General features: G+C 29.8%; 1 protein-coding gene across 1 annotated transcript; it reads left to right on the top strand.

Moving 5' to 3' along the window:
• Window positions 1-15,661: 15,661 nt before the first annotated feature.
• LOC149520519 (uncharacterized) lies at window positions 15,662-16,690 on the top strand. The gene is made up of 2 exons (XM_089745578.1): window positions 15,662-16,154; window positions 16,269-16,690. Exons 1-2 carry the CDS (start codon window positions 15,662-15,664, stop codon window positions 16,688-16,690), a joined length of 915 nt encoding a protein of 304 aa, XP_089601704.1.
• The last annotated feature ends 3,607 nt before the right edge of the window (window positions 16,691-20,297 follow it).

Raw genomic sequence — 20,297 nt, forward strand, 5'->3', positions numbered from 1 at the left:
TCAGTAATAAAGAAGTGAAATATGTCAAGGATATACTCGAACATCAAAAACAACCAACCAACGATATACCCTTTGTTCATCCTACTCTAAAAATTTCACATTTAGTTAAAGCATTTTCAAATTTTCGATTATCATAGTTGGTGAACTGACCACTTATTTCCTTAAAAGGGTAAAAAAAGTAGTTGCAAATTATGCCTAGAATAAAATCTAGATATAAGGTAAGCAAATATCTAATTCAACTGTAATTTTTTTGTTTTATTAGTTTCCTATTTCAACATAAATATTTTGTAATATTTTTCAAAAGATATTATTTATTATATATAATTTGATCATTATCTTATGTTTGTATATGTAAGGAACTTTGTGATATTTGTGGTTAGTCAATCATAAGAGCAAATTTAATGACCCTATTAAGATAGATTGGGTCAATAGTGAAGTACTTGAAATTTATTCAATGTAGAAATGATTTTAGAGCTATCATACAAATAGTTATAACTGAAGATATGTTTCAAAATAATAGATAGTGGATATGTATATTTGTGTTATTAACACGACAAAAATCTACGTAGGTAGAAAATATGCTAGAATTCTTATTGTTTTAACTTCATAATTTATAGCAAATTTACATTCTTTTTATGGGAACTCTACATTTGGTTTTTGCATTCTGAAATGTCTTTGTTTAGGGTATTACTACCACTTTTGTTTCTCAAAATTTTCTTTTAGTGGAACATACTTAATTATTTTTTCAAAAGAAAAACTCATGATGATATCACATCTCATTTTTCTTATTTCCTAGAAAGAGTACTATTAAATATTGATATCAATGAAGTAAATTAGATAAGTAAATATCTTTTGAGTTGAAAAATTTATGGGTAGTGATAACTACATATTCTGATTTGTGTTATGTATCTTCTTAAACCATATATGTTTACTCCCTTTATAAAAATAATTATTGGATTGTATATTATGTTAACATTATAGCTCATAAAATTCAAATTCTTGGCAATTGAAACATATCATTTAGAGGTGATCATGTTGGGTTTCTTAAGCAACTTGTATTTAAGTCTCTTCTTCAATTTTCAATTCATAGTCCGTTTATAATAAACATTTTGGGTTTAGGGTTAAGAATAAACATTTCAATTGTGTTACAGATTAAAGTTTACTCAGTTTTATTACATGTTTGAAATCATGAAGTTACAAATGATATGGCACAGTACAAAGAACATAATGTCCTATTTGATTGGCATTCAAATGTAGATTAAGGGCTATCTAGTGATTTATATTTTTCGTTTTTCTATCACAACTTGAATTTTCTTTTTATAATAGTTCATTAAGGTAATGACAACCTTAAAGGTTAATCATATAGTGCAAATGATTGTGGAGCTTTCTTAATTAAGCACCTTTAAGCATTCAATTACAAGACCAACCCACTGCTCATCCGTAAAACTTTGTTTTATTAAAATATCATTGGCTATGATTAAAACATAACATTACTTAATTAAAAGATTCAAATGTGCCATTCAATATGTTCAATGCAAAAGGATGCAAAAAAGTATAATTTAAAGTTTGATATGAATTTGATTTTAAATTTTCGTAATGTTGAATAGCACAGGATTGTACAGCTTGTTTTAATTTTGTCATAGGAAATTTATTATGTAGATAAATATAGCTTTATGTAATTTATTTATTTTAGGGGTCTAGGTTTAAAGTTTGAAATGTTTGCGATGTATATGAAGACATTCAAAACTTTATGTAATGGTAATTACACTTAGTAAATATTTTATGTTGCAATTTTAAAAAAAAAAAGGTTACATAGATTAACTTGCATTTTGTGAATCAATGCTTCAATTTTTTTTAGTGCAATGGTAGTTTTTTAGGTAAAAAGACAACTTGAAATTACAAATTGAACAAAGCATTAATGGCTTTTAATTCTATTTTTAAAGTAGTTGAATGTTTTTGTTTTTATTTCAATCCCAGCACATAGTCAAGTACGACCTAGGAAATAAACCAAATTATAGGCATTCCTTAAACCTTAAACCATATTGAAGACATAAAATATCAAAAGTAACTAAACTTAAAATATATACCCTAGGCAATAAGTTAGTTCTCTTCAAAATATACAAAAATAAAAGTTAAATTCAAAATCATTAAACCTAATAATTGTACAACCATAACAAAATATGAATAGTGACAAACTTATATCATGTTAAGTTGAGTTTAGAGATCTACATGATGCATGATTGTGACTTAGTTATTTACATTTTGAACATCAAATTACTGTATTAAAATAAATTATAATTCAATGCATTTTACTCTTAGTGGTCAAATGCTCTTTTGATGACAGAAGGCAACAAAGAACAATTGATATGTGTGTTATTTAAGCTGTTAAATTCAAACTTATTATGAGTCTCAATTAGAACCATCATGACAAGGATTGTTTTTATATTTAGTTTACTATAATAAAACAAATTGTGATTCAATGCATTTCACTCTTAGTGGTCAATACCCTTTTGGTGATAGAAAACAACAAAGAACATTCGATATGTGTGTTATTTAAGCTATGAAATTCAAACTTATTATAAGTTTCAATTGGAGCCATCATGACCAGGATTGTTTCCACGTTTAGTTTCAATGATGGCAGACGCATGAGGATAAAGAATTTCACACATTTTGTCACTCAAGATATATGCATTCTCAAGTAATCAAATTCATAGTCATGTTTTTGTTGTCATTACTGACTTTAACGATGGAATCAAACATAAAATATTTAAAAACTTACCTTTTGTAATGTTCTCTACTAACTTTTCCTCCATGTTGTGTCCAATTCCATTTTTTCATGACTTCCCATCAAACTTCGCTTTATATATTTTTTGTGCCAATTTATTTCTAGGTAAATTCATGAGTATATATAAAATATCATATTTCCTCACTAAGTAGGAGTTGAAAGGCTAGTAACATTGCTAGTTACATGATCTAATGAGGTTGTACAAATTTTGACATCATTTAATGTTTTGATTGATTATCTAAAACTTATTTTGTCAGTTGCTTTCAATACATACCCAAATGTCGTAATGCAACATTGTAATCTTCTTCAAGTCTTATATACAGTATAACATCTAACAATTTTAGGGCTTCTTCCTTCACTTTTTTCCTACATATTAATTAGTTAACCTCATTATTAAAATTCTTGTTAAGATGTTTATAACAATATGCATGACAATCCCGACCATAAATCTCCCCTACACTTATGATATATTCTAACTCTTATAAAAAATAATAGTTACTTGAACATGTTTAATGACTTTAGACTTTAAAAGCTTTAAAAACCACATTAAATTCTCTAAATGTTCAAAATTAGTTATTGTATAAGCAATAGAATAAAGTTGATTATCTGCATCAATGATTGATGCAAACAATAAAGTTCTCTTGAAAGGTGCATTTAAATGGCAACCATCAATAAAAATCAATCATCGACACTTATTCATAAACCTTATTATTAAACTTTCATATGCTACAAATGCTTACTTAAAATTATTACTTATATCAAATGTCTACTCTACCATAATTTGTGGATACATCTCTTTTAATTGTTAACATAACCATAGAATTAATTTATATGAATCCTATGACTAAGCTTTTTCATTTGCTCTTTGTAAAATCATGCTTGGTGGTAAGTCATTGATAATCCACATTCATATTCAAATGTAGCCTAAATTGAATGGGGATTGGTGTCTAATTGCATCTTTAATTTGTCATAAACTATGGGCTTATGGCAACAACAAATTTTGATTTAGAGATCAATTTACATTCAATTGCATTTTGTGCTGAGTGATTATGGGCATCGACAATTGTTCTAACAATCATAAAGTCTATACATCACATTTTTTAAGCTATTAAATGCCAAGGATAACTATGTGTTTTACAATCAACATTAATAAAATTTTTTCTATTCTTTCAAAATTTATAAGTAAAATCATTTGCAACAGTAAATTGGTAAAGGACCAGCCAAATGGCATTTGTATCATTGAAAATCTGACAACTACCAAAAATCTCATTTTTTTTCAAATTCTACTCATAAATTGAGTTTTATTGGTAGTAGTACATTGAATAACAATCAATGACCCTAAGTTCAGTACAACTTCTCCAGGAGGATATCTATTATCTTCATTTAAAGTGACACCATTACACATCAACGAAAATAAACAATAAAACACAAGTGAATTAGCTACTTTTTTATTTATAAGCAAAATATATATTTACTTTCAATGTTGAAGGATGTTAAATTAAAACATTATTACTCAATTACCTTGTAGGTTCTTCACATGCAAGCATAGAATTTTTTACAATTTCATTTATAGATTTTATGACTTGAATTAGAATTATATACAAATCTGGGAATCGATCATTAAAATGGAGCAAATCTTTCAAACTAGCATCATTAACCAAAACAATGAGTTTTGTTTTGTTAAAATCTAATGTATGCTTGTACACTTTTCCCATAACATTCTTCCTTATTTTTTCTCTAACCTCTTGCACTAATTTCAGGAATGTATTACTTTCAATCACTATAACATCAACTATTTTTCTTCTCATATAATCTATGGAGTTATTATTAATGACAAGCTCATCATCAATATGACAATAACAATATAATCTTTTAATATCATTTAAAAGTCATTTTCAATTGTCAATACATGAATATTACTTTCTTATAACATTTATGGCTCATTAATGGTTAATATACATTAAGTATAAATATTGTGCATTATAGTTTTATATGAATTAATTATATATGCACACAATAGTTTGCAACCATATATGTCAAATTTTAAAATATGTATGTCTTAAAAATATATGTACATTATAGAAGAAGTGTAAATATATATACATTATAATTATAGTAAAACATAAATTATACATTGAGCATAATATATATTTATGTTGCTTATAAATATATGTACATTATATATATAGTAACTTTCAACCATACACACAAAACTATAAGATATGTATGTCTTACAATATATAAACATTGTATTTATAACATATATAAATGTCTCATAACAATATGTACATTAATAATATATATATATGATTGATTGAACTTAAAAAAATTGAAGATATAAGGGAAAGGATTAAATATAAAGAATAAGGGAAAAAGATGAAGAAATTAAATATATAAAAGATTCATGGATTACCTGTATAATCTCAAAATTAGTTTTTAAAATGGATACAGCAGCTCGAGTTTTATATTGAGAATGTGTGTTAGGAGCTTCATGGAAAAGGAAGTGAAGACTTTACCCACATGAAGAAAAGAAAAAAGTGAAGGAAAGCTAGGAGTTTTATCATTGAGAGGGAGAAAAAAAGTGAAAACTTGATGAAAAAGAAAAGCTTAAAACTTTTCATAAACTTGGCACCAAAATTTGGTGGTAGAAAGAAAAACTTTATTTTCTCATAACATTAATAAGATAAAAAGTTTAATTTCAAATTCCTTAATATTAATTTTATAAATTTTCAAAAATTGTTTTTTTTTTTAGTAAATACTTTTTTCATTAGATCTTTTTGTTACCCCTTACCTTTTTTTCTAATTCCACCATTTTTTCCATTTCCAAGTTCAAACTTAAAAAATGTTGATAATACGATGATGATGATGGCAATCAATGCTACCTTACTTCAACTTCTTAACTTGAAAAATTTTCATATTATAGCCAAAGATGAATAGATTATTTTATCTGATGGTCAGAATGCAAATGTTGATTTATTACCTAATTAAGGATTAAGGCTTTTCCCAATGCCTTGCTGCTAGGATGCTCTATCAGCCACTATAGTCCAATAGTATAGTTTCATTGCTAGTTTTATCTCTGGCTGTGCTCTCTTTCTACCTTTCTCTTTAGCAAACTTAACTTTGGCTTGCTGATGTCAAAATCCCTTTTTAAATTTTTTTTTTATTTTATTAGTAGGTAAAATAAATAAATAATTACTTATTATTGAGTTTTAATTGGTGCAATGACTTGATAATATCATGTCAATTATTAAATATTATGTGACATTATCATATCATTTAAATTGTTAAGTGATATTAATAATATAAATATTTTTAAAAAATTGGTATAACAATTTTATGTAATACATGGTCGCCAACATATTATTGTAATACCAACAAGTTATTAACGACTAACCTTTTAATGAAAAAAAAATTTTACTTAAATTTTTTTGATTAATTAACCAATAATATAATTTATCTTTTGCTATTATTTAATTTAGGTTGTAAGATGTTAAATAACATGGTACTTCTATTTGGTTTTGAGTTTTCTTAAAGGCCATCAGAAATGGCGACGATGATGAGGACAATTTGTGTGGCAGCTCCAATGATACCTATAATTGTAGATGCTAGTATATCCTAATACAACTTAGGCTCTATTCATGTTAGTTGTTACTTTTATTAGTTACTATATTTATTATTTCTCTTAGACATAAAGAAAAGTTTAGGCTCAACTGGTCATTACTCATTAAGTCATTACTACATGTTTAATAAAATACATTTCCAAATCTCACTAATCCTTTATTAATTTTATTATTTTAAGATACTGGTTATGGCAATGCTCTCAATGTTCAGAGGACTAACAAGGATTTGATTGTAGCAAGTGCTGTTGGCTACTTTCTTGAGGTTAAAAAACTAAAAATAACTTAGATTATTAAAGATATTAATGCATTAGTTTGGTATGAAAAAGGCTTAATTTTGATTTTACTGTCTTGAGTGCCTATTTTAATCATTTTGTGTTAAAATTCTTTAATGCCTATTTCACATTTTTCAAAAAATAATATTATTTATAAAGTCTCTTTGATACTTAGGGTTTTGTAAGAGAGTTTCTTGAGTCTTGGCAATTTCCAAGAGTTTATAGTCTTAATTTTTTTTTGAAATGAAAGTGTATTTTCATATAGTAATAAGTGGTTAGTTTGATTGTTAAAGTAGTTAGTTTTGTTTTTTGGGGTGGAATAGAAATGGTAAAAAAGTTGGAGTTTATGTGGTCCAAGCTTATGTTCATAGAAGAAAAAAAGGAAAGCATTGAAATGGCAAACTTGCTAGAGGAAAACGATCTTTCGAAAGAGTTTTAGCTAGTAGGAAAGTTATTGACGACACGAGTCTTCAATAAGGGGCATTGATCAACATGTTACAAATGATCTAAAAGCTATCCAAAAAATGATAGTGACTGTCTTTAAGACAAATTTGTTTGTATTTAAATTCAAGACAAAAAATGACAAACATAAAGATTTTTATAGATTTCCATAGACTTTTAAAAAAAATCTCAACATGTTTAAATAGTATAATAGGGACCTACGACTAGCAGACTACATTTTTGACAAGGCAGAATTATGGGTAAGGGTTTATAAACTGACATTGAAACTATTGAATAAGGATATGGCAAAAAAGATTGACAAAAAGATCAACTTTTTTAAAGGAGTTGACAATAATAGTCTATTCTCATTAAGCAGACTATTTTTGTGAATTAAAGTAGAGATAGATATTATGAAGCCACTAAGAAAATTCGTTTCAATTATGAGAAAAAATCAAAATTATGGAATGTGGGGAAAGTTAAAGTACGAAAGGATGCCAAATTTTTGTTACGTATGTGAAAAGTTGGGTTATACTGATATAAAGTGTGATCATGCAATAGATAAGGATAACAATGGAAAAAGTAAGCAATATGAAGACTGGTTGAAGGCTTTCTCAATAAATAAAAAAGGAAATTTTGCAACAACAGAATAAATATACACTTGGAACAATGACAAACAATGACAAACAATTACAAAAAAGAGAAAAGCTGTATAGGAATCAAATAACAAGCCAACAGGGATAAAAGAAATAGAAGCTTAACAGATCAAAAAGAAAAAGAGTTATGGATGATGCAACGAATGAAAAAAGGAAAAATATTTAAGGAAAGTAATCAATACATAATGATAATGTGGGGATTGAGAAGACATATGGGAGAGATTCAAAGGATATGGCAAATAATCAAGCGATTGCAGCATAGTAATTTAAAGGAAGAAAAATGGGGTCAACTATTTATGGGCCAAATTTACAAAATGAAAAAACAATAAATCTATATATATCATATTACATGGAAAATGGAAACAATAAGAGTGCCAATAATGATGTTGGAAAAATGGAATTCAATAATGAATATATTTCTAAAGTGGCATATGACATGGAAATCAACTAGAACAATGGGACAATTAATGCTCAAGTTAAAAACAAAAGTGGAAAAAGCACTAAAAAAAAGCATGTGTAGTGTGTAATAATATGGCAACAATGTTGAGCAGTGCTGGGAAAAAAAAAACTAGAATATAAAAAAGAAGTACAAGAAATAGAGATTGATATACAGTTAAAGAAAAGTAAAGATGAAAGAAAGGTGGTTAGAAAACTAGAAATGGAACGGCAGTGATTAAAATTCAATCTCATTAAGAAAAATGAGGTATATAGCTTGGAACTATCATGGGCTTGGGAACCCACATGCAGTTTGTGCTCTTTATAAGTTAGTGGAAAGTAAAGCTCCTCATTGGTGTTTTTAATTGAGACAAAACTTCATAAAAAAAAAAAAAAAAAAAAAACTAGGTAGAATAAAAAAAAAGTGTAAAATACAGGATGTATTGGGATGAGTTCTGAAAAAAGTAATAGAGGTTTAGCATTGTTGTGGAAAGATAAAGTAGAGATAAACTTGAGAAGTTTTTCAAAAAGACATATTGATGTAGAGAGTAAGGGAGAATCGGATGTGATCTCATGGAGAATTTTATAGTAAACCAAATGTTAGGGACCAAACAAACCATGAGAGTTATTATAAGAACTCATTAGGCGTGAAGAAAAATCGTGGCTATATATTGGGGATTTCAATGAGTTGATTTGGAATAATGAAAAATCATGAAACAATATGAGAAAAGAAAGCTAGATGAATGCTTCTAGAGAAGCAGAGGAGGATTATGGTTTAAAAGGTTTGGGATACACAAAATAATTGTTCACATGAAAAACCAGTAGTATACAAGAAATAAATGTTAAGGAATGACTAGATCAAAGATTGTGGAACAAATAATGATGTGATCAATTCTCAAATTTTGAAATCCCACACCTAACAATACCAGTCTTGGATCATTGTCCCATAATAGTAATTGCTTTAAAAAAATAAAGAGAAAAAAAATTATCTTCAAAGATGAGGCACAGGTTTAAAACCTTGTAGATGAAAAAAATAGATTGTGGACGAATAATCAAGAAAAACTAGGGTGAAATTAAATGAAATTCAATATAAAAGCAAATGAAAAAAAAAGGTAAAGGCTGTGGACTTGGCATAAGTCCATGTTTTGTGCAACAAAAAAAAAAGGATAGGCCAACTTAAAAAAGATCTTGAAAAACTCCTTGCAATGGCCCTTATAAATGAGGTACTTAATCAAGTGAAAAGCATAGGGAATAAGCTAAACTATAATCTGAAAATGGAGGAAACCTATTAGAAGCAACATTCAAAGGTGAAATGGCTTCGAAAAGGTGATAAAAATATGAGGTATTTTCAAGCACAGACTTCGGTGAGAAAAAGGAATAATGAAATAAAGGTTTGGAAGATGAAAATAGGGTTTGGAGTGAAGTTGAGGACAAAATAAAACAAATTGCCATTGGATATTTCAAAATTTTATTTCATTCCAAAAAATTTTCAAGATATAAAGATGTTCTAAAAGCTGTTGATCCTTATGTCACTGATGAGATGAATATGATGCTCATTGCAAAGTTTAAAGTTGAGGAGATTCATCAACCCATCAAACAAATAAATCCAATAAAATTACATGGACTTGATAGTATGTTTGCTTTATTTTTTAAAAAATTTTGACATATTGTTGGTAATGATGTAACCAAATTTTGCTTATCTTGTCTAAATGGTGACAAACATTAAAGAGATAAACAATATATATATTGTGCTTATACCAAAAACTAAAAACCCAAAGAACATTACATAGTTTAGACCCATAAGTTTATGCAATGTCATATATAAAATTATTTCCAAGGTCTTAGTTAATAGGCTTAAAAGAATAATTCTTTTATGTACTAGTAAGACACAAAGTGCATTTGTTCTGGGTAGATTAATTTCTAACAATATTCTTATAGGTTATGAATAATACACCATTTGAAAACAAAAAAACAAGGCAATAAAAAGTCTTTTGCACTTAAATTAGATATGATTAAGGCATATGACAGAGTTGAGTGAAATTTTTTTGAGGCTAGAATGTGTAGATTAAGTTTTCATTCTAAATGGATCACCAAGATCATGAATTGTGTGTCACCTATCTCATACTTGATTATTATTAATGGTGATATTACTAATGAGTTTTCCCCAGAAAGAGGAATTTGCCTAAAAGATCCTTTTTCACCATATTTGTTCTTATTTTGCACAGAAGGGCTCTTAGAATTATTAAACAAAAATCAGATCCAAGGATTGTTACATAGTGTTCAAGCAAGCTAATTTGACCTCGAGTTAATCATTTATTCTTTGCTGATGACAGTTTTCTTTTTGTTATTACAAACAAAAGTAAAAGGTGAGATAATGTTGTACATGCCAAAGCGATATGAAGAAAGCTTGGGTCAAAAGATAAACTTGAACAAATCAACTATATTTTTCAGCACCAACATTACAAACAGACAAATGGAGGTTTAGAATTTTTTCAAGGTCCAACAAATGAAAATTTTGGACAAATATTTAGGATTTGGCCACAATGGTTTGGAGAAACAAGAGAGAACATTTAGAGAATTGAGACCATATGAAATCTAGAATGAATGAGAAAAGCCAAAGAATATTGTCTTTGGGGAAAAAGGAAGTCTTTATAAAATCTATTCTTCAATCCATTCTAACTTATGCAATGAGTTGTTTTCTCCTACCAAAGGTGTTATGTGATAAATTAAACAACTTGCTAAACATTTATTGGTGAAGATTTGAAAAGGAAAAAAAAGGCAATTTATTGGCAAAGCTGGACAAAGATGTGTTCGGGTAAAAAATATAGAAGGATAGGATTTAGAGAAATGGGATGTTTTAACAAAGTAATGATGATTAAACAAGGATGGCAAATTCTTACCAACCTTAACATGTTGGCACACAAGGTCTTTCAGGCTAAGTATTTCTCACATAGATCTTTTCTTGATGTTGATTTAGAAGCCCACCCATTACTAATATGGAAAATATGTAGACAATTGATTGCATTAAAATTTTAGTATTTTCTTATCTATTTTTAATGTAATTTCTCTTTAATTTTGGCTTAATCCTTAAAAAATTTGGCAAAAATACTCTCAAATACATAAATATTCAATGTTTAAGTGAAAATATTGAAAATGAGAAATTTTAGAGATTTTAAATGTATTTTGGAGGATTTTTAATGCTAAAAGCTAGAAAAAACTACAACTAGTGTAATTGTGCTATTTTGTCACTTATGAGAGTTTTCTTAACCTTTCTTTTTCAGATTTTTTTAGCTCAATTGAACCTAATGGAACTTTATTTCAAGTATTGATTCTGATGTTTTTCATTTAGAAATGTTTTTCTTAGCTCATTAGTGCATTATTACTTTTGTAGTATTTTCACAAGTGCTAGACAAGTAATAGGTGCATTAGTGAAGTTAGAAATTATTCTTGGACTTGTAATTTTTCAAAAAATTTTCAAGGTTTAAAATGCATAATTTGCTCACTTATGGTTTGAATTTTATGAGCCAAATGAAGAGAAAATTGTTTACACTTGGCATCAAAATGAAGGAGCAAAGTTCAAGTTGTGCTGTTGATGCTTATGCCATGTGTTGAAAGAATTATGGCACCACTTTTGGTAATTCAAAGAGGACCAATTGGAGCTATTGAGTTGGCCATTTGAAGGTTTTTTATTGGTCATAATGTTGACTTATTGGAGCTTAATAGCTCATGAGAAGAAGGCTTGAAGTAAAAGGGGAGCTAGAGGAAGCAAACAAGCAAGAAATGATTTCAAAGACACTATGAAAAAAGACTCTAGAAGGATGGCAATTACTTGGATTTTTATTTTTTTTTGCATTTTTAAGGGCTAAAAACACCTCCCGTTTATCTAAGGGAAAGAGGCTGATCATAGAAGATGAGGTAGCTTAGTTTTGCAATTTTTCTTTTCCTTGCATCAACTTTCTTTTCTCCCCGAATAGTTTCCCCCTTGTTCATTTAAAGGGTTGTTTGGGAGAATTTGCATTTATTTTCTAGCATAATTTCATTTATTGCTTTAATTTTCAACGCATTTTATGATTTCTTCAATAAAAAATCAAGATCTTTAAGTTCTAGTGTTTAATTTTAATTGAATTCAAGTGTTTTTCAAATCTATATTTTGATTTTTATTTTGACTTATTTGCAATGTTTTGATTGGTTCTTGCCTAAATCTAGCTTGTTTTGAGCCAATTTTTTTTTTTAGATTCATAACTCATAGATCTTCAAATTTTAAAAAAATATGATTCAAATTTCATCTACAAAATTCCAAATCTAGCTCCAAAGTTTTCACTAAACTCAGTCAATAGAGTTAAACTTTGAATGAGTGGCAACATATGAAAAGACTTCTTTCCTTTTTGGTATTTGGTTTGATATTCTTGCACTTTACACTTTCAATTCATGTTTTAACTTGTTATTTCTTATTTGATTGCATTTAAATTCATGTTTTTACATTCTGGTTAGTTAATTTTCCTTACAATTGCTTTATTTTTCTAATTTGTACACTAGTTTTGAAGTTTAGTTCATTGAGCTTGGATTTCAATTGTTTGATGCAATTTCTTTATTAATCTATGTTGTAAACTTGTAGGTCTGGGTTGTGTTAGATTAGGTCAAGTTTGTTCCTTCTATAGAACTCTAGATCTAAGTTTGAACTCCAGAATTAGTAGTTACCAACTTCAAATTGCACTTTCAGTTTTCATGTTTTTAGTTTAGATCTTGTAATATTCTTTCATGACTCGAACTTCAATTTAGTTTTCCTTTAAAATCATCTGCCAATCTTGCAAGTTCCAGTTTAATTTCATTCAATTTGAATTAGATTAGATCTACATATCTTTGTTGAATATTCAGTTTCTAGCTTTTGCACCTAAGTTTGGTTATGCTTAGTTCTTCTTAAATTTTTTATTTTAAGCCTTTAATTCTATTTCAATGTTGTTCCAATTTTCATTTACATTCTGTTTTTGTGTAATTCCTAGCTTGTTTGGTTAATTTTTTGAATAATTTTTAGAAATATCTTTTGTTAGAAGTTAAAGTTAGTTAAGAGTTAGTTAAAGGTAGTTGAAGTAAGTTATTTCGATTATGTTTACTTAACTACTATTTTTGTTGAATTTCCTACTTGCCATTTTCAATTCTTAGATTAGGTTTCCATTTTAATTTGCATTTAGTTTATGGCATTTTATTTTAGCAACTATTTTTATAATTTCTTTTACTTAGCTTAGTTTAATACTTACTTTTGTTCGATTAAACCAACTTTATATAGGATTTAAAAATAATAGGTACTTAGTTTAGGAATCTTTTTAGCTAATTGAGATCGATATTTAGGCTTTTTAGACTTTATTATTATTTGAATGGCCTATGCACTAGCAGAAATCATCAATCAACAACTAAAGCAATTATACTAAATCGATTGAGATGGCACATTGGAAATGGAAGATCCATCCACATATGAATAGATAAATGCCTCCCTTTCAATATAGATTTTAAGTCGCAATCATCGAGGAACAAAAACGACGTAAATGGGTTAGTGGCTAACTTGGTCGATGAATGGACTCGAGCATGGAAGTGGGACTTAGTTTATGAGATGTTCACACAAGATGAACCAGATGCTATATGTGGGATACCTTTGAGCAAGATAGACAAACTAGATTATTTGGTCTAGCACTTTGATAACAAAGGTCTACGTATACAACAAATAATGGATATAAATTTCTAAACATGCAAGCTATGGAGAATGACTCAATTGAGGAAATAAATGAAGAAAGGGGGAGAGGGCAGAATGTCAGGACAAAGATTTGGGTAACTGATGCACCATTAAAAATCAAAATACTAATATGAAAGATAAGCAAAAACTTTCTACCAATAAGGGTGAACTTGGCAAAGAAACATATTCTAGTGGCAAGCATATGCATGATGTTAGGAATAGTGACTCAAATCTTATAATAGATTTGTTTGAAATTGGTTGGATATTGCTTGATTGACAAGAAGACTTGCAGAAAAAGAATTCTAAACTGCAAGGGACTTGTAAAAGAAAAATTCTAAGAAGAAATGGATTCTTAATAGGCAAGTTTGTACATTTATAAATAGATGAAATCTTAATAGAGATAGATATGAGAAAAATATATAAAAGAGTTATAAGGTTTTATGGGATAGACACTTTATAGGTGTATATGTTGAAGTGGACTACAGAAGACTAAGATGGTCCACATCGGTATGGTTGTATATGTTAGAGTGGACTAAAAGAGATTGAGATGGTCCATATAGGTATGGGTGCATGAGTGTATCTGTGTATGTGTTTGTTTGGGTTGAGAATACTCCTTAGAATTATAAAAGATTGAGAGGGTTTATGTGTATTGATTGTTGAGTGAGGGTGATTGATTTGTATGTTTGTAATTCTCTATAACTTGTAGATTTTGTTTCTTATTCGTGGACTTAGATCAATTGGGCCGAATCATGTTAAATTATTATCTCTTATGTGATTGATTAATTGTTTGATTTTGCTTACATTGGCCTAATTGGATTTGGAGCTTTTTGCCCAATAGATGGTATCAAAGTTGTAGTGATCCCTAACAAGTGGTATCAAAGGATGAAAAGAGGCATAGAAAGAGGCAAGTCCAAAGAAGCTTGACTCAATGAAGAAGTTTAAGTTAGTGTTTTGAAAATTGATTTTTGTGAAGTGTGAAGACACACAAAAGGCCAATCATGTCTAGTATGAAAATAGATAATTTGATGAAATTTGAGTCAATGTGAAGATTGTTGAGAACAGTGACTCAAATCCTATAATAGATTTGTTTAAGATTGCTTGAATATTACTTGATGGATAAGAAAACTTGCTCAAGAAGAATTCTAAGCTAAAAGGGATTCTTAATAGGTAAGTTTGACTTGCAAAAAAAGAATTCTAAGAGGAAATTGATTTTTAATAGGCAAGTTCATATGTTTATAAATAGATGGAATCTCAATAGAATTAGGTAAAAGAAAAAAATACAAGACAATTGTAGGATTTTATGGGATAGACATCCCATAGGACTAATAGGATTAATGTATGTGTATGTTGGAGTGGACTACAAGAGACTGAGATGGTCCATATAGGTATAGGTGTGTATGTTGGAGTAGACTAAAGGAGATTGAGATGGTCCACATAGGTATAGGTGCATGAGTGTATATGGGTATGTGTTTGTTTGGGTTGAGAATATTCCATAGAACTAGAGGAGATTGAGAGAGTCTATGTGTATTGATAGTTGAGTGAGGTCGGTATAATCTGTATGTTTATAATTCTCTACAACTAGTGGATCTTGTTTCTCATCAGTGGACATAGGTTGATTGGACTGAATCACATTAAATTATTGTCTCTTGTGCAATTGATTAATTATTTGATTTCACTTTCATTGGCTTGATTGAATTTGGGGCTTTTTGCCCATCAAAAGTCTCTACACAATGAAGAATGGATATAAAATGCTAAACAAGCAAGCCATGGAGAATGACTCGAGTGAGGAAACAAATGAAGAAACGGAGAGAGGGCAGAATGTCAGGAAAAAGATTTGGGAAGCTGATGCACCATTAAAAATCAAAATACTAATGTGGAAGGTTAGCGAAGGCTTTCTACCGGTAAGGGTGAACTTGGCAAAGAAACATATTCTAGTGGCAAGCATGTGCATGAGATGTGGGAATGAAGAGAAAACAGTGATCCATTCAGTAAAGGGCTGCTGTTTAGCAACCAAAGTATGGGAAAATATCAATGTCCAGTGGAAGGGGGAAGATGAGCAGCAAAATGAGCCATTACTTTCGTGCGTAAGGGTTACGGAGACAATCGCAGCAGAACAGATGCAAATGCTCATGGTTGGTACATGGACAATTTGGAATGATAGGAATAATGAATATCATGGAAAACAAAAAAGAGATCCAATGGTATTTGCTGCTTTTGTAAGAAGTTAAATTGAAGAGCTTAATAGAGTTCGACAACAGCATGTTAACGCTAATGAAGAACGGGAAAGCAGATGGAAGCCACCAGGATAATTTTCAAAAATCAATTTTGATGCGGCAGTTGATAAAGAAAAGAAACATGAAGGAATAGGGGTACTGATCAGAGATTATGAAGGTAAACTGCCTGGCGTGACAAACCCTTTCACTGCTGAAGCTTATGCGGCTGTAAAGGCGCTGGAATTTGTGAAGGATATGGGAATCCATGACATCATTTTAGAAGGTGACACACTGTCAGTAATTACACGAACGCAGAACTGGAACCAGGATCTATCTCCTATATGGAACTTGAAAGAGGAAGCAAGGGCTGGAGCTGCTGAGTTTAATGAGTGCAGGGTGCAACATATCAGACGAGAAGGAAATGCAGCTGTCCATAAGCTAGAGAAGTATGGATTGTTGATCACTGAAGGAAAGTATTGGATAGAAGAATGCCCTGTTTTTTTACAATCCCTTGTAAAAGATGATGCCAGGACTAGTAACGAATGAATGAAAGCTTCATTTTCAAAAATAATAATAATAATAATAATAATAATGCCTATTTCACTACGCGCAAAATAGAGGTGCAAACACATCTTTAGATGAACTCACTTTATAAGTATGCACTCTGCTTAGAAAACTCTCATTCCATTCTATATACATCCTAGAAAAGCAATTTTTGCATCTTATCTAGCATTCTAGCTCTGATGTAAAAGCCCATTGATTGTTTGTGAAGAAACTATTGCTTTACTAGCTAATTTTGGTATACTTTCCTTCCAGGATCAAGCATGACCAGAGAATTGCGGTATTACTCTACAGTACCTCCATTTCATATTTTCAAATTAGACTTGGAAAATTGCTATCAAGAATAACTTTGCCATCATTCTTTTTATTATGTTACTTAGGTTTAAAGAGTACTAATTGTTCCTTTGCCTTCGCATTCAACCAGGGCATAAGTGTGGCAAACAGGTATATTTTCTTATTCCCAGTTACTTGTATTGGGAGTTTCTTAATCCAAAGCTTGGTACTTCTTGATCAAAATGTCAGGTCTGAATAAGAGCAAATGTTACTTATTAGTTATTTCCTCTGGAAGTTAGCTCTTACCGATTATTACATGTTGCTATATGGAGCTCTGGTTTTAATTTCTAGTGCCTTTGCCCTCAAGTCCCCACTTTTCCCAGCTTGCTCTTTTATGTTATACATGCAGAGGAGGATGCTTCAAAAAATGCATCTATAAGGGATGCCATTGGCGATTCTGACTTTTTCCTTGTGGCTAGAACCTGATGCACGCGCAACGTCAACAAAAACTGGTCTGTCTGATGCCATCTCATGAGCTAATCTTTACATGGAGGTACTGCTCTTAAAAATTTATGCTTTCTCTTGACATAAATTCTCTTTTTTGTTTTCGGTTTTATAAAATGTCTTCCCCTTTTGTCGGGATTTGCTTTCATGTTAAAAATGTATTCATCTTATCTGCTTTATCCCCGCCTTTTCCTCCATATGCCTCCAGTGACCAAATCTTTAGGAATTAGAATGAAGTAAAATTACTGGGCACAGAAGAAACTTTCCTTTGTCATTCAGCTGGATAGCTCATTTCAAGATTACGTTCATTTTGAATTCTTATAATGAGCATGTCTCTGCGTGTTCTGATCACTAATAAGTCGAGAACTTTTAGGCTTTAGCTAAGAGCCTACTGAAGAGCACGAAAGTTGATATAGGGAAATATTTGTACCAAATTCTTCTTTTGCAAAAACTTTTCTTCATTAACTGTTAGATATATGTCGGTTTCAAAATAGACCAAACATATTTTTGCGAGGGTCTGTGGACCTCTACACCTTCTCCATGTGAAAATTCTTTCTTCGCTTCATCCTCCAAGGGAGTGTTATTGATGAAGCTTGAATAGTTTCATTACTAAATACCATAATGATTTTTTGACTTATTAAATTCTTCTGTGGTCATCTCAGTTAAGTGGATATATGCTTATTGTATTCTATATTTAACTTTCTTGCATATCTAAGTAGTATGATATGTACTCCTCTTCACGATGTTGCTAAAAATTCTTAACTCTGGGTAGTGCAGGTAGTGGCGGTGCCATATGAGAACCAGAGAGGTTCATGGCCCCCCAAGAATTTTGAAAGTTATTTAATGGTGTTATGTTTTCAGATATATCTTCCAAAATAAATAAATGGTACCCTAAAATATAATCATTTTTAATTAATTTTCATTTATAACATTTTAACTCATTCAATCTTAAAAAAATTTTAAAGTATCACAAATTTTTTAAGTTTTAACATTAAAATTTGTCTTATCTAAAAATAAAAAATCTATATGAATAATAAGAAGTGATCAACTTAACTCTTCGTAAAACTAAAAATTTTATATTTTTTTAATTATTAATTTTAATAGACTCAAAAAATAAAAAAAACAAGTGAAAAAAATAATTTTATTTCATCACTTGTATTTATTAAAATCATTATTAAAAAAGTATCAAACTTTTTAGTATGATCCTTCTCCCATGACTAATAATAGTTTAATATTTTTGTAAGCTGAGAGAATTTTTTTTATATAGAATGATGTATCCATTTTTTCCTAGTATCAATAATCAGGCTAAAAACTTTTGACTTGGAAGGGAGTATTTCAAGTTTGGCTTGACGAAGAATTTGTTGGGCTAAAAGCCTCCAATCCAATCGCACCAGCGGAAGTGAAATCAAACAATAAATCAAACACACAAGAGACAACAATTTAACGTGGTTCGGTCCAACTGACCTACATCCACGGATGAGAAACAAGATCCACTAGTTGTAGAGAATTACAAACATACATCATATCATCAACCTCACTCAACAATCAATACTCATAAGACACTCTCAATCTCCTCCTCTAGTCCTATGAAGTATTCTCTACCCAAACAAACACAAACCCAAACCCTTGTGCACTCTTTCAACATAACCAAACACATACCCATATGTTCCCATACATCATACCTATGTGAACCTTCTCAATCTCCTCTAGTCCACTCACAAACAAACATACACACCCATAAGACGTAGAGCCCCAATACTCTTATGGGGTGTCTATCCCACAAAACCCTACAACTCTCTTACATCTTTTTCTCATACCTAATCTTGTAGAGACTTCACCTTTTTATAACCATACAAACTTGCCCATTAAGAATCCCTTTCCTCTTAGAATTCTTCTCCTGTAAGTCAAACTTGCCTATTAAGAATCCATTTCCTTTTAGAATTCTTCTCTTGCAAGTCAAACTTACCTATTAAGAATCCTCTTTCTCTTAGAATTCTTCTTTTACAAGTCTTCTTGTCCATCAAGCAATATCTAACAAATCTCAAACAAATCTCTTATGAGATTTGAGTCAATATTTCCAACAGAATTACGCACAAATCATTAAGTTAAATATTGGAGTATAAATAAACTAAACAAGGGATAATACTCCATTTTGACCTACTTTTATACCTTTTTTTAATATGGTATCTAAAATAAAATTTTAATCAAATATTTAAACGATATTTTCCTGTATTATAAATTATTTCAACTCTTAATATTGTTTAAAAAAATATTATACGTAGTTATATATGATCTAAATTTATCTGTTATATTTTATTTTTAAAAAATTAAAATATCTTTAAAATATAATTTTTTAAAAAAAATTTATTTTATAATTTTTTGACCACCGATTTCAGACTAATTCGAGTGCAACAGGTGGAATCGGATCTTTTCCCTTTTTTTTTTTCTATATAAAAAGGCCAAAATGATTTTTTTTCAATTCGTTTCCTACTTATTTAAAAAAAAAAATCGCTTTCAAACAAAAAAATCATAAGCCAAACGTCTCCCATTCCCAAACCCAGTTTCCGACAGTCGGCCTCTGCTCCCGTCGTCGACAAAATTTCACCTTGAGCTTTATTCAATCTCTTCTTCGTCGATCTAAGCTTAATTTTTCCTAAAGACGCCTCAAGAAACCTAGATCTAATCCTTAAGTTTGAAACTTCAAACCACCACAAATTTCTATCCCACCGTCCGATCGTCCTGAAACGGAAGTATGTTGTTCTCCTCCTTCTCCTCTCTCTTTTCACGATTTTGGGATCGCCCCAAGGTCCAATGT

Source organism: Durio zibethinus, chromosome 1 (assembly GCF_047325235.1).
Source record: "Durio zibethinus cultivar Kanyao isolate XHJ-2024 chromosome 1, ASM4732523v1, whole genome shotgun sequence".
NCBI classification, from domain to species: Eukaryota; Viridiplantae; Streptophyta; class Magnoliopsida; order Malvales; family Malvaceae; genus Durio; species Durio zibethinus.

Excerpts from the sequence above, each read along its gene's own strand:
- LOC149520519 (XM_089745578.1), top strand. The coding sequence starts at position 15,662 with ATGAAGAATGGATATAAAATGCTAAACAAGCAAGCCATGGAGAATGAC. Across the intron at positions 16,155-16,268 it reads ATTTGCTGCTTTTGTAAGAA|TTGATAAAGAAAAGAAACAT; the intron begins GTTAAATTGAAG and ends TTGATGCGGCAG.